Genomic DNA, 25,995 nt, shown 5'->3' with positions numbered 1-25,995 from the left:
CAAATAAAGATATGGAATCGAAGTAATTATGTAATGTTGCGTTCTTCCTGCACATACATGACAACAACAAATATTAATTTCTTTTTGACCCATTTGCTCCAACATCAAAATAAAAACGCCACAACTTTTCTAAATGAATAAAACTTTTTCAATGCAAGAACGTTTCATGTATAAACATCTTGCCAGAGACAAACAGTGAGGAAAATAATGCGATTGCCATTTCTGATCACAGGGGGGATACACAGCCCTTTTAATACTCGCTTATGTCAGTAACCGTTGTTTATTAGTAACCTCTGAAATGTTTATGAAAAACAATTTCAGATAATACTTATTTATTAAAATGTTTAAAAATATTTTATAAATTATTATCAAATAATAATAAAAAAATATATGATCACAAAAAAATAAAGGATCCTGAAATACAATAATACAAATACGAAAGGATGATAAAAAACAATAATGAAAATATGAATGAATAAAATAAATAAAACATAACAAATAACCACTAGAGAACATTCTGAATAGCTCATATAAACTGCTATGCTGTTGTAGATTTGTTGCATGTGCCAATAATGAAACCAGTACACACTCTACATGTAAAATTGGATAAACATTTATTCATTTCTATATTATATATATACACTGGCAGTTTGGAGTAATGTACATATTTTGCTCTTATGGAAAGAAATTGGTACTTTTATTCAACAAAGTGGCATTCAACTGATCACAATGTATAGTCAGGACATTAATAACGTGAAAAATGACTATTACAATTAAAAAAAAAAACTACTTAAACTACTTCAAAGAGTTCTCATAAAAAATCCTCCATGTGCAGCTGCTTTGCAGATCCTTGGCATTCCAGCTGTCAGTTTGTCCAGATACTCAGGTGACATTTCACCCCACACTTCCTGTAGCACTTGCCATAGATGTGTCTGTCTTGTCGGGCACTTCTCACACACCTTACAGTCTAGCTGATCCCACAAAAGCTCAATGGGGTTAAGATCCATAACACTCTTTTCCAATTATCTGTTGTCTAATGTCTGTGTTTCTTTGCCCACTCTAACCTTTTCTTTTTGTTTTTCTGTTTCAAAAGTGGCTTTTTCTTTGCAATTCTTCCCATAAGGCATGCACCCCTGAGTCTTCTCTTTACTGTTGTACATGAAACTGGTGTTGAGCGGGTAGAATTCAATGAAGCTGTCAGCTGAGGACATGTGAGGTGTCTATTTCTCAAACTAGAGACTCTGATGTACTTATCCTCTTGTTTAGTTGTCTGGGGCTTCCACATCTCCTTCTGTCCTTGTTCGAGCCAGTTGTCCTTTGTCTTTGAAGACTGTAGTGTACACCTTTGTATGAAATCTTCAGTTTTTTTGGCAATTTCAAGCATTGTATTGTATGCACACAGTGTTGTGTGCAATAATTAAATGAGACACTTTGCATAATCAGCAAAAGTAGAACACACTTCCTTCTTCCCCGATACAGCCTTTATCCACGGTTGGCAGTGTGGACATTGCATTGGCATTCATGTGGTCAGCTGATTTGTGGTACTCAAAACAGCTGATAGGGCAGTGGTAGCTCAGCGGTTAAGGCTCTGGGTTACTGATCAGAAGGTCGGGGGTTCAAGCCCCAGCACCGCCAAGATGCCACTGTTGGGCCCTTGAGCAAGGCCCTTAACCCTATCTGCTCCAGGGGCGCCGTATCATGGCTGACCCTGCACTCTGACCCCAGCCTAGCTGGGATATGTGAAAAAGAAGAATTTCACTGTATATGTGCAAATGTATAATGTGTGATAAATAAAGAAAATTATAAAATTATAATTATTACTCAATGTCATAATTATAAGCCATCAGCACTAATGCCCAACGCTGCATTCTAAGCGCTGCCAAGGTTGGTATTGCTGCCTTTGGTCCGAGGATTGCCAGCAGAGGCTTGTGGTCAGTTATGAGTGTGAACTTCCATCCATAAATATATTTATGGAACTTTTTTACCCCATAGATGATAGACAATGCTTCACGTTCTATTTGAGCATACTTTTTCTCGGTCTCAGTCAGTGTGCAAGATGCGAATGCTATGGGGCGCTCTTCACCATTTTCCATCATGTGCGAGATCACAGCGCCCACCCCATAAGGTGAGGCATCGCATGCTAATTTCAGGGGTCGGTTGCCATCATAATGCACCAGCACTGTGCTACCGAGCAACAGCTGTTTAGCCTCCTCAAAAGCCGTATCACACGCAGCAGTCCAGCTCCACAGTTGCTTCTGTTTTAGCAAATTGTGTAAAGGCTGCAGCTGGCTGGACAGATTTCGCAAAAACAGACCATAATAAATCAGGAGGCCCAAAAAAGACCAAAGCTCAGTGACATTGTTTGGTTTTGGGGCATTAACAAATCGCTGCCACCTTTTTCTCAGTTGGGTGCAGACCTTCTTTGTCGATGCGGTGCCCCAAATACTCAACGCTGCTTTGCATGAACTGACACTTATAATACCTCTCCAGTCTGGAAAGCACTTCGTCCAGTCTCCTGATGTGCTCCTCTTTTGAGCTGGCAGTGACAAGAATGTCATCAAGGAAACATGTGACATGATCTAGCCCTTGCAGGATTTGATCCATGACAGCCTGGAAAACAGAAGGAGCACAGGCCACTCCATAACTGAGACAATGGTACATGTACAGGCCCTGGTGAGTATTGATGGTGGTCTAATTTTAATTTTAATTTTTAATTTAAATTTTAGACAACATTCTGCTCACCAACTTAGCGATCAAATCTTCTGTGTTGGGCAGCAGATATGTTTCCTCCACCAAATTCTGATTTTATAGTGACTTTATAGTCACCACAGTTGCGGATGGACTTGTCACTCTTTGGCACGACTACAACTGCCGCTGCCCATTCACTTCTTTCAGTCTTGGATATTATGCCGGTTTTTTCCAACAGGCATAATATTTTTTCCTCTCCAGTTCCTTTTCCACCGCTTCTCGTAACGCATAAGGAACGGGTCTCGCTTTCTGAAAGATCGGAGTTGCATCAGGACGGACTCGGATAGTAGCTTTAAAATCTCTAATTGCACTTGGTTTGTCAGAAAAAATCTCTGAGTGTCGTCTCAACACTGCTTTTACTGCTGGGTCAGAGGCCACTTCAGCTTTTCCACAATGAAAATGTTTGGCCAGTCTAACTGAATTTTCTCCAGCCAGTTTTGGCCCAGCAGGGCTGGTCTTTCCCCTTTTACGATGATCAATGTCAGTGTCACATTTTGCTTTTCATGCTGCACTGGCACATATATGGATCCCAGCAATGGAATTCTCTCACCTGAATATGTAGTTAGCTGCATGCTTGTTTTGCTTAATGGTATGTGCGACAGGAAGTCCTTGTATGACAGTTCTGACATCAGTGACACCGCTGCCCCCATGTCCAGCTGCATGTCCATGCACTTTCCATCCAATTTCAAATACACCACAATTCCTTTCTTTCCGTTTGAGGTTGTGTACACTGTATACACACCAAATAACTCTGATTCATCCTCTTTTCTTTCATTAGAACACTCTGCCTCCACACACTGTGTCAGTCCAGCTGTTCTCTTATTTCTACAGGCCCTTGCAATGTGTCCAATTTTGTTACAAACATGACACTACTCATCCTTGAACCTGTAGTCTCTAGCTGAATGTTTTCCAGCACATCTGTAACATTTATTGTTTTCTTCTTGTCTCAGTTCTCTCTTCTGGTATTTTCCTTTTTCAGAATCATCTCTCCCCTTAAACTTCCCTTTTCCACTCCTATGAAAAAGTTTCATTCACAGTATTCACTGACTGTAAATCATTTGTCTAACTCGCAATTTCCAGCATGTTTCTCGAGGCCAGCTCCATGGATGACGCAATTTCGCAAGCCTGGTGGAATGTCAGATCCTTCTGACTCAGCAATTTGCGTTGCATCGACTCTGAATTTAGCCCACTCATAAATCTGTCTCTGAGCGCATCACTCAAATACTGTCCGAATTCACAGTTCACTGATAGCTGTCTCAAAGCCACAATGTAATCCGCCACAGATTCTTCTTCCTTTTGGTTGTTTCTGAAAACTAAAATGCTCCGTGATCACTAATGGTTGCGGTCTGTAATGCGCTAACAACGCTGCTTTCAGCTCGTTATATGACATTTCGCTTGGCTTCGTCAGCATGACTAGATTCTTTAACAGTCCATATGTCTCTGCCCCGATCATGGAGAGAAACACACTAACCTTTTTCTCACTTGCAATGTCATTCGCCAGCAGCCACTGTTCAAAACGCTCCATGTACAATTCAAAATCCTCCTTCGATTCCTTGTATTCATCCACACAGCCAAACTGCATTGTTGCCATGTTAGTTACATTTTGTTAGCAGCTTTACACTCATGCCTTGTTCCTTTTTCCTTAGTTTCTTTTACGACAAGTGCAACAGTGTTTCTCCACAACTAACAGTCTCTAAAGGTACTCTTAATCCTTGTCGCCACTGTAATATATTTCGATAGGAGGCCGGTAAGGGGAGAGGAACGACAGACACCCGCTCTGCATGTTCACTTGCACATACGGTCAACTCACGTACATACAAATGGCTGTGGCTTAACGTACCCATCACTTAGCACATCTATTACAAAATTAATGTGGAAATACTAACAAACATGGAAGCTGTTTGTAACCTTGTCGAGGCGCTGGAATTTATTAACTATTTGCTACTTTGGTAAGACAGGGTTTCAGATGTTTGCTCAGCTTACAGAGATTAATAAAAGTGATGCAAGGAGTGCATATAACGTGAATGAACCCGATGAGCATCACATCATAATAAGGGGATCTCATGTAGCCTGTGTTGTTTCTTTGGCTGGTAACTGAAAAGATGCACAAAGAACCAGATTAAAATGACAGACATCAGTACTGAACTACTCATAGACCTTTCTAAACAGAATGAAGGGAATCTCTTATTGCACACTCACTCTAACCTCCTTTGATAAATGTATTTTATTTATTTATTTAGGACTATTTATTTAAATTTTAAACTGCAGGGTCACTTTACTCACATATGTCTAAAGAAATCTGTTTAATAAGATAATTTTTCTATTGCTATCATATGATTATCAAATAAGGCCAATAAAACGTTATACTGTATTATGTGTTATGTCAATTTAGATTTTAAGACCTAATTTATACCTATCACGTTGCATGCGCAGAATGTGGAGACTGCCTGTTGATTTCAATGCGATTGTTTCACACTATTTTATCCTCTAAAACAGTGTACAATGGGGTTCCAATGATCAAAATATATTCATATGCTTTATTCAATGTCCCTTTGTCTCTGATAAACTGTGAAAGATGTGAGAAAAAATAAATTTAATTTGCACTTAATGGACTTAAGAGTGGCTCAGGGGCCTGGATAGCTCAGCGAGTATTGACGCTGACTACCACCCCTTGAGTCGCAAGTTCAAATCCGCGGCATGCTGAGTGACTCTAGCCAGGTCTCCTAAGCAACCAAATTGGTCATATGGGGTAACCTCCTCATGGTCACTATAATGTGGTTCTCGCTCTCGGTGGGGCACGTGGTGAGTTGTGCGTGGATGCCGCAGAGAATTGCGTGGGCCTCCACACGTGCTATGTCACCACGGTAATGCTCTCAACATGCCACGTGATAAGATGTGTGGATTAATGGTCTCAGACACGAAGGCAACTGAGATTCGTCCTCTGCCACCCAGATTGAGGCAAATCACAACACCACCATGAGGACTTAGAGCGCATTGGGAATTGAGCATTCCAAACTGGGGAGAATAGGGGAGAAAACTAAAAAAAAAAAAAAAAAAAAAAAAGTGCTTCAAAGCTCTCGTTAATTTACAAACGTTTTTACTTAGATAACGATGTTTTTGGGAAATGCACCACAGAGATTAAGTACTACTTAAGTGCTACTAACATTCTTAGTGCTTCGCAAAACCCAGCCAACACCTGTGAAAAGCAGGAGTACTGAAAACTGTATATGTTTATTGCAATATCTCTTATTTTAATTTATTGTATTAATTTCTAAGGGCATTTAACTTTTCATTGTGTAACAGGGTCAGAAAGGTGCTTCCACTTGCTTTACTTAATTTTGTGTATGACCCTCTAATTATATTTAAGTCTCCACCCATTGGCTGGTGCTGTGTAGCGAACTGGTTCTAGTTGGGACATTAAGATTCACTCCAGCCGAGAGAGTGGTTGTGGTGGGTGAGTGCTCCCCGGAAAAATATTTTAATTAATTTGATCTTATTTTTTGGGGTTAACATCGACATGTATTTTGTTTTATCATGTTTGAAAGTGTATTATATGCTCTCTTCTCAAGCTGCCATGTTTTATGTGTAGTAATGTTTGATTTGAAGTTCATCATCATTATACAACATGAGTGAGCATGATTATTGGGACTGACCACCGCTTTTCAATGTGTTTAAATAGGTACAGACTTTATATTTTAAATAATATGTGTAACTGCATACCTGTCCTATATTGTTCATACATAAAGATTAAGATTTGCGCCAGCCATGAGAGTGGTTATGGTGGAATATGCGTGAGCATAATTATTCAGACTGACCACTGCTTTTCAATGTGTTTAAACAGAATAAAATCCACCAAAGTTGTCAATCGAGTGCTTTATTCAACACAACGCAGAGACACCCCCATTACAGTTGCATCAATATGACCTATTAAGGTACGTTTTTAATAAAAAACTTAATAATTGTTAAAAAACAAACAAAACAAAGGTCCACCAAGGTCCACTCATTTGGAGATTTCTGGCCTCGCCCCTGATGAATATGATCAAAGCTCATCTCTCCATTAGTCAAACTCAACTGTCTCATTTCACACAATAAAGAGTCAAACAGTGAAACTGAGTTCAAATATTTGCATCATCAGGTTGGAATGCTTGTGTTCCTCTCAGAATAGAGCAGCTCCATCAGCAGATGTTCACCATCGTAATACCATGAACACTTAAAAAAAAACATGTTAACTCCTTTGTGCAAAACATCAGATTTACTTGTTTTCATTAAAGGACACAAAATAATCTTTGAAACATTCTGAATCATGCTGGATCCTGAATGTTTACATTTCAAAATCTGATCATAAATGGTTACATGTACTGAGAACACCATATGTTTGAGTTTCCTAATTTGACTGCACAGTCTTGTTTCATAATGTCTCTGCAGGTGTTTTCATGGTTCATTGAGTGAAGTTTATTTATAAAATGTGAGCTAACTGAACAAACAAATGACACAAATAATATAAATAAATCAACTATTCAAATAACAAAGACAGGAAACTTAAAATAATTGAATATTTTATATGTTTATTGAATTTTGACAAGAGAGAATGAGCACTGAAAGACAAAAGCACACATATACTTGTGTGAATAGAAGGCCACTGTTAGTCTCCATGTGAGACATGAGTGAGAAGAGCAGAAGAGAATCCAGAGGATCTACTCAGAACACTGATCTCTCCTCACTTCTCCAGTGACTGACAGCTGGTCTTTCTGTTTGGCCTCACAGCTCACTGTGACCGCCTTCATCCACTCCTCCTGAGAGAGAGTCAGACTGCTGCTCCAGCTGTACAGACCGTCCTTCTCCAGGACCCCAGCACTGCTCTTCTCAGACCTGCTGCTCCCGTCCACCTTCCAGCTCAGGCTCCAGTCTGAGGGGAAGCCCTTGTTGGCCACACACATCAGTGTTGCTGTGTTCTTTGTGGAAATCTCTTCACTGGAGGGCGGCAGGACGCTCATTTTAGGACGAGTGATGCCTGACAAATACACAATAGACAGCTTCAAAAGAAGAAAAGATTTCTTTCTCCAGGTTGAAACTAAATAAATTATATTAGTAAATTATAGATTTTTAGATTTTTGTTTAATAAGATCTTTAAAGATTTAATTGAAAATGTTCAACATTAATCTGCAAGTTTTTTTCTTCATGTTGATCTGTTCGCTCATATAAAGATTTTTTCCCCCCCAAAGACTCTGAATTACCAAAATGATGTCAGTTTGACAGTTTGATGAAATTATGATTAAAGTTCACATATCTTTATATGATTGCAGCTAGACTTGTACAAAATTTCAAGAATGTCTGTCTGTTACGATACACACAGACACAGAAGGTAGATTGAACCCAGATGCGGGAGCTTTATTGGAGACACAGAAACAGGCAAGTCAATGGAGATGCATGGAGTGGAGAACTTGACAGGTGTAGAGTGTGTGTTTGCAGGGGGCAAACTGGTGGGTTGTCACTCCAGAAGATCGAGGGAATATGCAGGAACTCAGGGAGAATGTGGATAGGGGACTCTAGAGAGAGAGTATAGCATCTCTAAGGAAGTCCAAAGAGTAGGTGAGTCTATCAGTTCCTTTTGGGAAACTAGACAAGGATGGAGTGGCGGGATTGAGTATTTATAGCGGTGAGGTGATGCGAGATGAATTGGGATCAGGTGTGTGTGATTAATAGTCAGGAGAGAGGGAGCGGAGTGTGGAGTGAGAGAGGGGATCTGATGTGGAGAGGGGATCTGATGTGGATGTGACATTATCCCCCTCTCCACGGGCCGCTCCAGAGGCTCGGAACTCCAGAAGTCGAGGCCGGACCCGACCATGTGGTGCAAGGCGCTGGGGATGGTCCGCGTGGAAGCTGGTTAACATGGCCGGGTCCAGGATGTCGTCCTGAGACACCCATGATCTTTCTTCTGGGCCGTACCCCTCCCAGTCAATGAGGTACTTGAGACGACCTCTTCGACGTCGAGAGTCCAGGATCTCATGCACAGCATAAGCTGGGCCGTCATTGAGAAGCAGCGGTGGAGGGGGTCCACAACCTCACCGGACCTAGGGGGAGAGGAGGACTGAGATGAGTGATAAGGCTACAGGAGGGATATGTGGAAGGTAGGTGAGATACGGTAATTTGTGGGGAGTTGTAGACGGTATGTGACTGGGTTTATCTGGTGAGAAATTGTGAAGGGGCCTATGTATCGGGGACTTAGCTTTTTGCAGGGTAGTTGGAGTCTGATGTCCCGTGTGGAGAGCCATACTTTCTGTCCTGGTCGGTAAGGCGGTGGAGTGGAATGCCGAACATCCGCTTGGTCCTTGTGGCGTCAACCTCGACCACAAAAGGTAATTCAGGATTGGGGTGTACGAGAATGAAGATGTCAAGACGTTGCAGTGCCAGGTTGTGGGAAAGTAGATTTCTTGCATTTGCTTTGCAAGGATCCCAACATTAAGAAAGAGTGGCTGACATTTATTTTGAATGAAGTCCTGGATCGCGTCGGCAAGAACGTGTTTGTTTGCTTGCTTCATTTTACCAATGATTCTTTCACAAACAAGACACAGTTCGAAGCAGGCTTTGCGGAGAGACTTAGATTAAAAGTTGATTCAGTGCCAACTATATTGGACCTGACAGTGATGTCGCAACAAAAAAGTGTGAGTATCCATGTTCACTGTTTTGCTTCGTATGTTACAGACTGTTAGATGTGTACTGAGTATTTGATTTGATCCTAGTGATTTTAGATGCTCGTGTATTAGTTTTAATGCACAGGGATCTCTAAGCAGCATATATTTTCTTGTTCTGTTGGCATGTTGGCACAATTGCCACAGTTGTGCCTAAAGAGTATTGTTATCAATATATTTACACAAACTCTTTCCTTTTTAATGAAAACATGACTCGTTGTAATGAACAACGTATGCGTTTTTGATTACACTGAATATGTTATGAAAAATGATTATATGATGAGTGACAGTGCAAACACCGGTGAATGTATCCTGTATATTTTTATATGTTGCACAGTAAGTGTATCCTTTCACAGTTATAAATGTGATAGCACCATGTATTTACACTTTATTTGGTACTGTCATGCATTACTCTGCATTTGTAAAACACAGAAATGTTTCACCATTGGAAAATGCCCCACATATGTAACAAGATACACACCGTTGTGTCACGTATAAAAATAAAAGTAATACCTATTACACAAATAGACAAGTAAATTACAGTGATTACTTACCATGCTGTCACAGACTGCAGTATCCGTGGTGTTTGTGGAGGGGGTTAATTTTCTTCAAATTCGGGATCAGACACTGGCTCAAACATGTATGGATGAATTCCTCTGGTTGTCATTTTTTTAACCATCCGAATGTTTTCAAAACAACCCCACATGCGCGTAATGGCGGGGGCGTTTACAACTTACCCACAGGCAAAGATGTTACCCAATCACAGCAGTGGACGCTTACACTGAAGTCTTCAAGAACACACGCCCCCAAAACGGAGTATTTGAATCAGAGGCACAAAAACTGGATAGAAAATGACTAATTATTCCTAAATTATGACTACTTTTAATGAAAAAAATCACACTAACATTATAAGTGGACCTCAAACAACATTATAAAATAAAATAAAAATCAAATTCATGACACCTTTAATGTAATTCATAACTTTAAACATTTGACTTGTTTCACCCCCTCAATTGGACAGGCTCATATAAAGTGAGAGGTGATGTCACATACATGTTGTTCAGGTATTCAAATAGATTCATCTAGTGCTGGAGTCTCTTGTTTGATTGAGTGTGTGTGTTGATAAAGTGATTTTTCAGGAGTGTTTTTAATACAAGACTTGAGGAGAGTCAAGAGCACAGATATCAAAACTAACTCTAATAGAGAGACAATTCTTCTTCAAGACACTCAACTCTTCACTTCTGAAAATGGAAAAACACATCCAACAGAATAAAGAAGAGTCTCCCTCCCTCTTTCTTTTTATTCTTCTTTTTAACACACAATCACACACTTTCCTTCAATACACTCAGTCACACAGCACAATTTCACTCAATATCAAAGAACTACAATTCACTTCACAGTCAAACACTTCTTCCTCTCTCCATGGAAAAACACAAACTGAAGACTCTCAGTAACCTGTACCATCTGCCTCCACTAATTAACCCTCATAATGAAGCTCATTAGTGGCTTGAACATCTCAAACAACACCAGCAGAGAGAGACAAAGTAAAGTAGTATTGATGTTGAATAGTTGGGTTGTATTAGTTGTTTTGATTATGAATAAAGAGAATGCAGGACATTATTACTGTCAGAGTGTTCACAATGGTGGAGTGTTCACACAGTGATAAAGAGTCGTACAAAAAACTCTGTCAGTCAGACTGCACTGATACACTGACAGATACTGCAGCTGCTCATACAAACACTAACACACACACACACACACACACACACACTCACTCACACACACACACACACACACACACACACACACACACACACACACACACACACAAACACACACACACCTGTCAGAATCAAAAAAGACATTTTAACAAGGAATTAACACCAGTTGTGTTGATGCTCATATGTATTTTAGAAGATAATCATTAGATATTGTGTTGATGTGATCATAATTCTCCAGGAGTAATTAATGGTCTCATGTTACTTTCTGTCCATAATTGAATTGAACACCTGATTCCAGATGCTGCGTTCAGTCACTTCTGAACTTGATTTGCTAAAACATTTTTCCATCCCTATTCAATCAATGACTGAACTGCTTTACTGTCTGCAGAATACTAACTAAAATGAAACCTCTTCAGTGACTGACATGAAACGCTAGAATGGGAACCACACACAGGGCCGCCTGTGGCAGAGGCGACAGAGGTGGTTGCCTAGGGCGCAAAATGACAGAAAGGCGCTGCAGGAGAGGTTTTTTTTTTTCCTGAAGTGCGCCCTCTCGTGATGACTGTGCATCCCGGATTTCAGCACCAGTGTAACAAAGGTTCGGGTTGGGCAGATAAAGGAGGAAGCGGGAACCGTTTCCACAGTTCATTTGAGTCCATTTTATTCACAAATAACCAGTAATCGCTGTACAGCTTCACTCAAAACATAAGACGGCTTTTCAGCGTCATTCAAATAAACAGTCCGCTTTTCAGCTTCACACAACACAAGGTTCTCTCTCTCAGGGGACAGATACGAAGACTCTGGTCTGTCTGTCTCTCTCCTCTTTCTGTGAACTGGTCATCTTTTTATCTCCTCCAACTCTCACTGTGAACATAGAGATGGTAATTAATCACAATTCATCTCAGGTGGATGTCCTTACTGTTTTCTCTCTCCCCAGACGGGCGCTTGACCACGCCCTCACCTCCACAGTCAGTTACTTTGGTTTATGGTTAGTTTTATGTTGTTTATGTTTAGATGTTGGGTTAAATATGTTATTTTCTTATAAAATAGCCAATTGTGTTGTCTCATTGGTTTGTTTAAATCAATTTCCCCCTGCATATACCCATACTATGTCATTTACTTGTTTTCGCTCTTACGGTGTGTTGTGGAGTCAAAACATGTGAAAGAAACAAAAGGAAGACAATCACAAATATCAGTGAAAGAGAGCAAATTTGTTTTATTCAACCGGACTGCTACACCTCATTGGTTTAAATCGGAGTGGAAAGCAGTGTCAGGAAATGATCGTTATTCGAGTGGACTCGGGGGAAACACTGCGTACAGTCATCCAAAATTAAATATGGCTTGAACGTGCACTGTAGATTGCGCTGCATGTCACATGATCCTTGAGACCGTGACACTGAAGTGCACCCTTGAAGAGGACTTGAGGAAATCAGGTGAGGGACCATTTCACTGCAAACAATGGTTACATTCACTGCAAACACTGTGCAACATGACAAAAAAGCACTATGATCATCCGTCCCATTAGAGGTCTGCACGGGACTGTTTTTTCCTTCCCGCTACCGCAACTTTCTGTCTCGCACCTGAACTCTTCTGATGAATTTTACTCCATGTTCACCCGTTCTGTGCCCGCAGTGATTTTCTTCCCGACCACTCCTGTTCCCTCAACCCCCCACATTTGTTTTACACATAGGGCAAAAGCCATACAAATACACAAAAAGTGTACACAAAAAACATTCTTTTATTTTCTGGTATTGCTATTTTCATATGACACGTGACATGATGCCAATCCGACTTGCCTGAGGTTGGTTTCTTAACACTAAATTGACCATTATCTTGTCCAAGTTACACATCCTTTGATGCCATAGTGCCCTCAGGATATTTTTCCGCCCGCTCCAGTTCCATTGCATCCATATCTCATGGAATCACCATCCGCTCCTGCCTTCAACTCGGAAATGTAATCCTGCACTGCAAGAAATGACCTGCAGTAGCTCCACGGGAATGCACCTCTATGTCCCGTCACCAGTGCTTGAAGTGAACAAGTACTCTCTTCTATCCCAACTAGACAAAAACTGTAATGTTCTGCATATTTCTTCATCTTATTCTAGCAAAGAACCCTTCATTCATTCAGATATGAATGTGATGTTTTGGGGTGTGTATAACATGTGTGCATCATAAATATTTTTTTAAACATGTAGGGATATCTAGTATACTTAACTATCTGCCTCAAAGTTTTTAAAAATCTTAAAAATGATAAAATGCCACATTGCCATGAAACTTTTTTATCATAATCATGTGTTGGAGTTAAAATAAAATTAATTCACCTATCATTTTTTAATTAGCAGAAAGTTGAGTCTTCATATAGCTTATATTAATTTCCTTTCATAATGTAATGCATTCAGACTTAATACATAGTATGTCTCTTAAGTTGCAAAATTATTATTATTATTATTATTATTATTATTATTATTATTACAGTAGGGAAGTATTAAGGCCAAGAGGTCTTTGGAGCACTTATTCGGTAGCTTCGTGGCAGCTGGTTCGTGGTCTAGAGTCGACCAGTGGGTCCCCCAAAGATTAATTGTGTATAATATGCTTTAAAAATGACTGTCCACGAACCATTTATTTGTGTCCATTAAAATATGTTGGATGTGGGCACTTCCTACAAGACTAAGCAAAAAGACAATAAGTGCCCATGTGCAATTTATTTGCATTGCCTGAAATAGTCACTTGGTGGACATCTGTTTTTAATGTGTGGGATAGATAAATTCACTGAATATCATATTTAGGTGACTATATGACACCCCCTAAACAGTTTACACCCTTAAAAACCTGAAAATTTGATTGTCCACGAACCACCTAAAATTTTTAATGGGATAAATTGTACATGGGATCTACATATCTCACCTCTGGGAAGACTTTCAAAGCTGAAACCTATACTCCAGTGCTCATCTTAGTCTCCTCTATCTATAGTGTGAATTTCAAGAGGATTGGAGAAAGTCAAAAATTTCGCTCAAAAAAACTTTTTCGGATTAAATTTGTGACTTTCTCTGATCCTCTCGAAATTCACACCATAGATAGAGGAGACTGAGATGAGCACAGAAGTGCCAGTTTCAACTTCCTAGCTAAATCCAGAGCTGAGATATGCAGATCCCACGTAAAATGTATCCAATACCATGTATTTGCCACTATTAAAATAAATTGTATGTGGGCACTTCCTGCATGACTTAGCAAAAAGACAGGAAGTGCCCACGTGCAATTTATTTGTAGTGCAGCAAATAGGTGGTCTGTGGACAATCATGTTTATGGCTTTTCTTGCCATTTGCATGTAATATTATCAATAAAACATCATGTATAACACTCAGGGCACTCCTATAAGTGCATTTATGTAACTTACAACTTTGAAAAACGTATAATTAGCAAAAAAATGACTGTCCACAACCCATGTATTTGCCACCATTAAAATAAATTGTACGTGGGCACTTCCTGTGTGACCTGGTTAAAATAACCTTAAATTTGATGCCAAGACCTAGGGGCTTCAAAAACTTCATCTTTATGCCCTCATAAACAACGTATTAAAAATCTGTATCTCTCACCGATTGGGAAGTACTTAAAAAAAAATCAAGAAAAATATTCTTGAAAAATAACTGTCATTTTAGGTGCACAATTCAGCTAATTAAGCACTTAATGAATATATTCAGACTTTAAACTTTGCACACTGTCTAAGGCCCTCCTGAGAAGCTATAGATTTCAAATTGGAGTCATTTGCTCGTGGGATGCGTCCTGGCAGTGTGCCCAGAGGTCCTATGTACCCCAAATTTCACATGCTGACACGTCGAGTGCCCCTTATCGACATACGAAGTGGACTAAGGCCTAGGATTAAAAAACTATTTTTCATTATTTTCAATATATCTCCCTGCTTGTCATAGGAATCAATGAGACAGCCTGCCCTGTAGGCCCATGTGCAGCAGTACATTCATCAGAGGCTTTAATACTTAGTAAGCACCTATGACCTCCAAATTCTAGTAGCTGATTTAAGGGCCACTGATGGTCGAGGATCTCAAATTTCAAGAACCTGTGGCCTTCGGAACCCCCTTTTCTAGACGTCCCACTTGCCTATTAAACCAATGCAATTCCATAGGTGTTTCGTAGACAGCCTTAAATTTGGTGCTAAGACCTGGAGGCTTCGACTGCTTCATCATAGGGCCCTTAGAAACAACATATTAAAAAGCCATGTCCCTCAGAGTTTGGGAAGGCCTAGGATGCAAAAAAGTATTATTCATTATTTTTAATAGATCCCTCTGCCTGTCATAGAAGCCTATGAGACAGACTGCCTGAGAAGCCTAAATGCTCCGGTACATTCATCAGATAAGTTATAGTTATTAGGATGAGTTTTGGGATTTAACCACATGCACGGTGCACAGGGCTTCCCACTGAACACGTTTACATAACTCACAAGTCTTTAAAATTTTGATTTTGCATGAAAAATGACTGTCCACGGACCACCTGTTTGGCGGCCTTGAAATAGATAGGCACTTCCTGTGTGACCTGGTGAAAATAACCTTAACTTTGGTGCTTATATAACATTGTTATATTTCCCTGTTTGGAGTTTACTCACCTGCTGTTCGTGTGTCTGGATTGCCTCACCTGTTTGTTATTCCTCTTGTCCATTCCCTCTGTCAATAACCCTGCGATTGAGTCCATCCCTCTGCCTCCGTGAGTTTCTCCGTGACAATACTACAGTATTCTTTAAATCATCTTGTAGTTTTATGGATGGTACATGAATCATTCAGTGGCAGTATTCAATTAAAGTTCCAAGAGTTTCAGTCTCAGTTCCTCCCCAACAAAGATCCAGACAATCATCTTACACTGTTTGAGTAAGTAATATGACTTTTGTTTGGCTATGATATGATACAAGCATGGTAGATTTTCTGGAATACTTATTTTAAATTTCCTGCAGCAATAGTGTTTTGTAAAATAAATTAAGAAATAATAATTCCTAAAATGGTAAAAATATTCTCTCCAGAACTGCTGATTTGTCCAGTATACACCAGGAGCTGAACTAAGAGAACAAAGGTCAAGAGACACAGTCAAAGTACTGGAGTCTGAGGAGTCCTCTATTAAAAGAATATGAGATTTTATTTGACTTTATTTGAGATATGAATATTTAAAGAAGATCAATAGTTGGTTTTGATGCTGAATGAGTCCAGTATGTGTTTGAAGACACTGAAAGGTATTATACAGACACTATATTTTTACATTTAGATAATGTATGGGGCATAAGAGGCATTGTGACTGAGAACAGATACTGCACTGGGGTCCAGGGGATTCTTCTGAGAAAAAATAAAAGTCTGAATGAAACATTTTTAAATTTTCCTCAATGTGGAGATCTATAAACAAATAAATAAACCACATTTTACACCTAAAAAAGGGCAGCTTAAAAAATACTGCTTATAAAGTATGAATGGGCTGATTGAATACGATTACTTCCTGTTTGACGCTGGACCCGAACCCGTGTCTGAGTGAACGCAATAACTTCCTGGTTTCCATGGGAACAAAACCCATGTCTCGGAGACTGAACATGCAACATGCTATTGGTAGTCACAGGGAAAGGTAAACTCATTTTAATTGATGTAAAAATGTCAGTAATTCAGAAAAATGGAAAACATGCTGGATCAAATAATCATCAACAAACATTTAGAGTCCATACTAGCTCGAGTGCATTCTGTCATTAAAGCAAAAGAATGACATACAAAACACTAAGAAATTCATGCATGTTTTGCAATTCACCTGACATAGTTATACAGAACAGATAATATAATTTTTAATGGTTGTATTCAAATGCAAAATAGAATCAATTTTACTAATGTTCTCAGTTTGATGTCATTCCTGCATGCTTACATTTTAAAACCTCTTAATTAGTTACATTTACTGAGAACACCATATGTTTGAGTTTCCTAATTTGATTACACAGTCTTGTTTCATAATGTCTCTGCAGGTGTTCTCATGGTTCACTGAGTGAAGTTTATTTATAAAATGTGAACTAACTGAACTAACAAATTACACAAATAATATAAATAAATCAACATTTAAACAAAGACAGGAAACTTAAAATAACTGAATATTTTATTTGTTTATTGAATTTTGACAAGAGAGAATGAGCACTGAAAGACAAAAGCACACATATACTTGTGTGAATAGAAGGCCACTGTTAGTCTCCATGTGAGACATGAGTGAGAAGAGCAGAAGAGAATCCAGAGGATCTACTCAGAACACTGATCTCTCCTCACTTCTCCAGTGACTGACAGCTGGTCTTTCTGTTTGGCCTCACAGCTCACTGTGACCGCCTTCATCCACTCCTCCTGAGAGAGAGTCAGACTGCTGCTCCAGCTGTACAGACCGTCCTTCTCCAGGACCCCAGCACTGCTCTTCTCAGACCTGCTGCTCCCGTCCACCTTCCAGCTCAGGCTCCAGTCTGAGGGGAAGCCCTTGTTGGCCACACACATCAGTGTTGCTGTGTTCTTTGTGGAAATCTCTTCACTGGAGGGCGGCAGGACGCTCACTTTAGGACGAGTGATGCCTGACAAATACACAATAGACAACTTCAAAAGAAGAAAAGATTTCTTTCTCCAGATTGAAACAAAAGAAATTACATTATATTTTTTTTTACAAGATCTTTAAAGATATATCTGAAAACTTTCAACATTAATCTGCAAGATTTTTCTTCATGTTGATCTGTTCGCTCATATAAAGAACATTTTTCCCCCCAAAGACTCTGAATTACCAAAATGATGTCAGTTTGACGGTTTGATGAAATTATTAATAAAGTTCACATATCTTTATATGATTGCAGTTAAACTTACACAAAAGCCGAAGAATATTTTTCCTTCATCAATTTCTCTTTCTACATTAAGAAATAACTATGAAAAGACATTGCCCAGAAAATTCTGTACAATGATGAACTTTTAACAGTTAATTTGGTGAAAGAATTCCTACAGTAAAACTTTATATCTTACATATTACATTAAGAAACATTTCATATTGAAGGAGCATTTTTATGAACTCTTGATAATGTTAGTAATTTAAACACAGAGCCATTTAACAGCTACAAAAACTGAATAACATCTCACTTCTGTACGAGCAACGAATTCACATGTGCTGACAAAGTGAAAATTAAGTGTCTTTAAAGTTCACGTTCATTTCTTGAAAAACTTCCAAATTATTCAATCTGTCTAATCAGATATTATTAATAAAGAAAAAATATAAATAAAAATCATGAAATTATAAAAGACTACATTTTATTGTTCAGTAACTAGTTGGAAACAGAGCAATATTTTTGACCGAAACACCAATTTAAAAAAAAAGTGAGACGAATCACTGAACTCATGTGTGTCAATTCAACATAAAACTGACACATTCCACATTATAAAAACACATATAACATTAAAATGATGATTTGATGATTTACTTACTGCCAACATCCAGTCTGGTGCCGCTGCTGAAAGTCCACCACAGTGATACAAACTAATAGAACAGCAGTACAAAAACCTCTGAGCGCTTCACTAACTGCACTTTAAACACATGATCACAAACACATCTTTACACAACACACATTCAAACATGATTCATTTCATATTGTGATCAACTACTGTTTAAAAAATACAATAAAAAGATACATATTACATTCCAAATCATATACAACATGTTTATTACAATGTAATAACTCCACTCTATAACTCATTTGATTTACTTTGATCTACTGAATGCTCATGAGATTTCCACAATGAGCAAAAATCATTCGAATTTCAAGCATTTGGAATTAATAACTAAAAGATAAAGATTGAAATGTATGAATGTAATTTGACATGTAATTGTTTCTTATTTCTGCTGTTCTCCTGTAACGGTCACATTTTCTGGTGAGAGGAAACAGTTTTGAATGTGTGTCCCACCCCTCTGATTAAAGCACAATATCAGACTGTCTGTTAGTCAGGACTGTCAAACCAACATCACTGTTCCTTCAGTTCTCACTCATTCACAGTAAAGATGACAGCACACGCTCTCATTATCTGCTCTCTACTGCTTTTCATTGCTGGTGAGAATCTATTTCAGTGCATTTCACAAATATAAAGTAAACTGAATTGTATATATATATATATATATATATATACATATAAAATATTATTTCAAGTGTCAATGAGCTCTTTTGAAATAATATTGTAAATTTCTCTTTATTTTATTATGTGTTTCAGAGTGTAATGGACAGATCACAGTCAATCAGAGTCCCTCAGTAACAGCTCAACCAGGACAAGAAGTTAAAATAAACTGTAAAATCAGCGGTGGAGTGTATAATAGCAATCACTTAGCCTGGTACTTACAGAAACCTGGAGAAGCTCCTAAACTCCTCATATATGCTGCGACAAGCCGCTATACTGGAACTCCATCTAGATTCAGTGGATCTAATAGTGATTTCACTCTGACCATCAGTGGAGTCCAGACTGAAGATGCAGGACATTATTACTGTCAGAGCGGTTACTGGATCAGTAGTGACTGGGTGTTCACACAGTGATAAAGAGTCGTACAAAAACCTCCTTCAGTGAAAGAGGAACTACTGATACAGAAACAGTTTCTCTGAATGTTACATTATAAATTGACATGGACACAAAGTTTTTGATTTTGATATTTCACACTCAACACTACATATGAAACTGGACGACACATTTTATTATAAATTCGGTAATTTTTGGTTTACATTTTAGAGACAAAGTAAAGTAGTATTGATGTTGAATAGTTGGGCTGTATTAGTTGTTTTTATGTTTTTTTAATGTTGTTGTGTCAGAAAAAGAATATTCTGGGTTCATAAATTTTGACTACCGTGTTGTTTTGAGCAGTAATGAGTTAGTAGTAATTTAAATTAATTTCCTATTAATTCTCAAATGAGATGTTCATATAACTTTTATATATCGTTATATTCAAATAAAATTTCATATAAATGTTGATAAATATGTCTTCACATGTATCACACTAGTTTGTCTGTATTTAATGTATATTTTTAAATGTCAAATAATTTCTACATTTTGTAATAAAAAAAGGCATATTAAATAACATTTATTTTTGTCAGTTAACATGCCAAATATATATATATATATATATATATATATATATATATATATATATATATATATATATTTTTTTTTTTTTTTTTTTTTCAACGTATGAAGTTATTAAATGACTAAAAATATTGTTTAAGATGAAAACCATCAGGTTATGAATGATTTATATGTTTGAATTCCACTGGGTCAAAACTGACCTGCTAATGCAAAAGCTGTATTCATATTCTGAATGTAATTGTCATGGATCCACGGGACTCTCTCCCTCTCTCTCTCTCTCCCTCACTGCCGACACAAACCACTCACTCTCCCCTGTGTGTTGATCACATGCACCTGCTCATCAGTAATAGTTAATCAAGGACTGCATAAAAACCCCGCTCTCACTCACAATCATTGTCTGTTCTCAACATCAGTATCTCAGAGACTCCAGACCTCTCGTCTATGTTATACTTGTAACCACAGACTCTCCAGTTCATTGATACTTACCTGTTTGATACTTACTATGTTCCATGTCCTCCTCGTCTTAGTTTGGTGTTGTGCATTCCCATGTGATGTCCCCTGTGTTTGGACCATCCTGTGCTGTTTATGTTTCCTGAAAGGATCAAAGGACTTAATGTGAGTTTACTGATTATCTGTACATTGCTATATACCCTGTTTGGATCTTACTCACTGTTATCATCGCATTCTGTTCCTGGATTATCTTACCTGTTGTTTACATTGCTACTTCAAATCACCTGTTCAATAAACCCTGCAATTGAGTTCATATCTCTGCTTCTGTGAGTCTCTCTGTGACAGTAATAGGAGTTCCGAAGAGTTCTCCAAAGAGATCCTAGCTAGGAGTTTTTGCTTAAAACCTATTCACAAAACTGCTTAGAGCAAGTTTTTACTAAGGAAATCTTAAAATAAGATTAAGGTGCAGTTGACCTCGTTGCTATGGATGGCGTCATGTTTTATGAGCGGCTTCTTTGAAATCGCCCACCGTGATTGTTAGACAGGGAACCTCTATTTGTCAACGAAGACAGACAACAATATACATTCATCGAGCTCTTTATTAGAAACACTATGGTCATATTAATAAAGTGCCCAACGTAGACTTCTGCTGTTGTACCCCATCTGTCTCAAGGTTTGGTATGTTGTGCATTCGGAGATGCTATTCTGCTTACTACAAATGTAAAGTAGCCTTTCTGTCAGCTCGAACCAGTCTGGCCATTCTCAAGTTATTTCAATTCACCTAAAATAGTTATGCAGAACAGATAATATCATTTTTAATGAATTTTCTTGTATTGAAATGCAAAATAGGAGCAGTTTCACTATCGTTCTCAGACATGCAGGAGAGGCATATTTCAAAATATGTTAATAAATGCAACATTAACTGAGAACACTATGTGTCTGAGACTGAGTTTCCTAATTTGGCTACATGATCTTGTTTCATAATGTCTCTGCAGGTGATTTCATGGTCCGTTGAGTGAAATGTATTTATAAAATGTGAGCTAAAGTCCTGCTCTAATAAATGGCCCAAATAAATGTAAATAAACACATTTTTCAAAATTGAAATAAATAATAAATAAAACTCCCATAGACTTAACATTGAGAAGGGGTCAGTGGGATCATATCTCTATATCAGAATTTCAAAGAGAGTTCAGGGTTGGCACTTTTAATATTACTTGACACACTTTTTGGGCTAGCAAGCAGCCACTAAGAATCACCTGGGCAACTGCCTAGTCACGCCATAGCAACCATCCAGAGTGCCCTAGCAACCGAATAGCAACACTCACATCTCAGCACCAGAACGTTGAAAAGAGATGAGGATGGGCTCTTTTTGAGTCAGGCTAGCATGCAGCCTGTAATGATAGTAGGTTTATTTCATCTAGTAATGGCATCCTTACCTGAGTTGATGTTGGCACAGGCACAGTGCAAGGGTTGGAGTCAGTCTATCCTGGATAGCAGTGTATTCATTAAAAAAGCTGATTTCCCCATCAAGTCATGTTGTGGAGTTATTATCGAACCTGTAAAAAAAGACAAAACATGGTCTCAGAAATGATGATATAATGGGGACAGTTTCACCAAGCAAAGTAAAACCTGTATGAGAGATACAGAAATGACGGGGAAAAAAAGGTTCGCTGGATGCAAGAAAAATGCTGAGGAAAACTCCTGAAATTAAAGGTTAGCAGTCACCCCAGCAACTTCAACTATCCGGTAACGTAGCCGAGAGCTGGAGACGATTTAAACAGAGATTTCTCCTGTACTTGTCAGAAAATTAGAGCATTGCTCTTTCTTCACGTGGTGGGAGATGAGGCACTTGAAGTCTATAACAACTTCACATGTGCAGAGGGCGACAATTTTAAACTGCATCCAATAATGGATATGTTTGAAGAGTTCTGCATACCTAAGAGAAATGTGATGGATGACACAAAGTCGGAGAAACTATTGAACTTAGAAACAGGAGTAAAACGTGTGAGTTTGGAGAGTTAACCGATTCACTAATAAAAGACAGGATTGTGTGCGGGATACCTGACAATGGATTAAGAGAACGACTGCTCAGGGAACAGGATATGGACCTGGTGAGAGCTCTAGCACTGTGCAAGGCAGGGGAAACTGTAAAGTCACAGGACAAAAAAACTGATAAATGAAAGCTATGCTGTGGATGTAGTGAAAAAACTTCATACAGGAGTATGGCGAAGAAAGCAACATGCACAGAATGAAAGAGGGGCTCAACAATTGATAAACGGCAGAGGACATGTGATCGCTGTGGAACGCAGCATCCTGCGAGGAAGTGTCCAGCCTATGGAAAGAGCTGCAACAACTGTGGTAAAAGCAATCATTACACACGTTGCTGTAGGAAAAATTTAACACAAAGCCAGGTAAACACAGTTATTGAACATGAACAGGAAGAATTCCATGTTGATGCATTGTCTGAAAATAGAAATTAACAAAAAGATTGGGTTATGCAATTGCAAGTAAATGACAGCACAGTTGCATTTAAACTTGACACTGGAGCTCAAGTGAATGTAATCTCAGACACTGAATTTAACAAACTGAAACCTAGACCAAAACTGCATCCTGCTAAAGTGAAAGTGACTGGCTACTCAGGAGCTGACATACCAGAGGTGTATCATAAAACCATTATGATCTATGAACATATCGAGGGTGTTGGCAGATCAATGGATGATATGATAATCTCTGGATCTTCAAAACAGGAACATGACACAAGATTAAGAGCTGTGCAGCAACAAGTCTTGCAAATCTGAAGCTGAATAAAGACATATGCCAGCTGGGTGTGAAAGAGTTGACGTTTATGGGTGACATCATCAGCAGTGAAGGAATTCGGTCTGACCCCATGAAAGTTTCAGCCATTGAAAACATGCAAAAACCACAGTGCAAAAAAGATATTCAGAGATTTATGGGCATGATTAACTACATGAGCTAATTCATTCCCAATCTCTTGGAGAAGACAGCCACACTGAGGTGGCTAACAGAAAAAAGAAATGAGTGGCAACGGAATCATGAACAGGAAGTAACTTGGCAACTTCTAAAGACAGTACTTACCCAGGTACCTGTCCTGAGATTTTATTTATTTTGACCTATCAAAATCTCATCAGATGCCTCGCAAACAGGCCTGGGAGCAGTTTTTCTTCAAATCTACGATGACAACTGGAAACCGATTGCGTCACCCTCGATGTCTGGAGCAGATATGCTCAAATAGAAAAAGAGCTGCTCAGTATCAAATTTGCTTGTGAGAGATTTCACCAGTTTGTGGCAGGACAGTCTGTCAGAATAGAGACTAATCATAAACCATTGATTGCATTGTTCACAAAGCCTCTTAATGATTGCCCGCTGAGAATCCCAAGAATGATGATAAAACTGCAACGATATGCTCTGACTGTGTCTTACACACCAGGAAAGCTAATGTACACAGCAGATACCTTATCTAGGGCAGTGGACCAAACAGCATCTCCTAATGAAAAGTTTTTTTTTATTTTTATTTTTTTTTTGCATACAGATGCCTGCAGATGACTATAACTGGGAGCTATTAGCTGGAAAACACAATGGGACCACAACATGAAGCCTTACCTAGTCCAAGTTCAAATTTTATAGCAATACTACAGAAAATTAATATTTTACACGTTTTTCTAAGGGTATGTCCAGGTGTTTTCCAAAAGTGCCTTTTGGATACTCCAAAGGACCCTTGGTAACCATGGCCACATACCTAGGATAACTTTGGAACGCTTTAACGTACAGTCATAATTTTGGGCTCCAGATCCACTATAAGTATTGCTGACACTGAGTAACTGAAGCATAAACACATTAGAGTGCTTTTTTCCCCTTTTTGAAACGAAACTTTTTTGCATATAAAAGAGTCAAAACAAGTGCTATAGTGGAAAAGCAGTTTATATAAGAAATACACACCAAACTATTTACATACTTTTTTACACAACATATATACATACAATTATACCTTTTACAGGTTTTTGGCAACATGGCAGTCATTGTAGCAGTCACGTTTGTGGACAAAGCACAAAGGCACATCACAGGAGGACCACTTCACTGGTGTCTTTGCATGTCACTGCCTGCACTTCAGTCGACCAGTAAGTGCTGAGTCCACTGATATGCACTGACCTGTGATGTGCTCTATGTGGAGCAGGAGATATGGGTCTGGCTGTGGGATGAGACCCCAACTCTGCCAGCTCCTCAGCAAGGGTCTCTGTGAATGCCTTCTAGTGCATAGGTACCTCTCCTTTAACTAAAAACTAAAAGCTTATTTATGCGGAATATGCAATAATATATGTTATATAATATAAGAAAATACTTAATTGTCGAGAGTAATGTCTGCTCCCTCCAGAAACATTGCCTCTGCCTCGGAGTCAATATATGATTCATCAATATTTACTTCTGAAACTCCATCCCCAGACTCGTTGCTTTCACACTGATTACATTCTTCCAGCACATCTTGGAGCGAATAGTTTGGTTTTCTCGTCCGTTTTGCCATAATTCTCCTTCCAGAAGCATCAACAGTCACAAAACTACACTTTCAACTTTTGCGCACGGAAGCACAAAACACTTGGCAGTGGTTGTCCAGCTTTACGCACAGACTTCTTAGTTGTAGATTTGAAACTTCCTACTAAAGCCACATATCATTGTTTTCAGAATTTCATTGGCTATACGATGTGCAAGCCATCCACACAATCGGTTGCAATTGGCTCGATCTTTATACCAAGGAAAAGGGGCAGGCACTTCCATTTGATGCAGACTCTCGTTGGCTATTGAAGGCTATGGACAGGACATGGAAGCACCTATTGGTCAAATGAGGTGTCAATCGAAAGGTCAGAGTGCAGCAGCCATTTTGATACCAAGATATCAGAAATGTTTACATGTGAACTGAAGTTATGACGGAGAATACGTGAAAGATTAGGTACATCTGCTGGATACTTTGAAATGATGCAACAAGAGTCAGTGGGAATTTATTGATGTAATAATGTGTTTTGGACTAAATATTTTACTTGATTGGATTATTTGGTCCTTTGCCAATGTAACAAGACCATTTTTGTTGGGATGTTATGGATCAGTGGACTACTATGAGGCTTCATAGGTGAGTTGCCTCAATTTTGTTATTGTTTGTTTATATGTTGGTGGTCTGACAAAGACGTTGATTTTACCTACTGTTGTGATTGTATCTTGAAATGGTTTACATCAATAGAATCACAAGAATCTTAGCTTTCCAAAGATATGTGGCAT

At 38.7% G+C, this 25,995-nt stretch overlaps 1 gene segment (V, D, J or C); it reads right to left on the bottom strand.

Annotated features, from left to right (window-relative positions):
- Window positions 1-7,293: 7,293 nt before the first annotated feature.
- Window positions 7,294-25,995, bottom strand: part of LOC127431741 (Ig kappa-b4 chain C region-like) — a 59,632-nt gene continuing 40,930 nt past the window's right edge. Inside the window, 2 exon segments of the C gene segment in view lie at window positions 7,294-7,759; window positions 18,628-18,661. Coding sequence covers window positions 7,443-7,742 — 300 coding nt within the window.

This window comes from Myxocyprinus asiaticus, chromosome 41 (assembly GCF_019703515.2).
Source record: "Myxocyprinus asiaticus isolate MX2 ecotype Aquarium Trade chromosome 41, UBuf_Myxa_2, whole genome shotgun sequence".
Lineage (NCBI taxonomy): Eukaryota > Metazoa > Chordata > Actinopteri > Cypriniformes > Catostomidae > Myxocyprinus > Myxocyprinus asiaticus.
The sequence above is the reverse complement of the archived record's forward strand: the minus strand, read 5'-3'. Positions and strand labels throughout refer to the sequence as shown.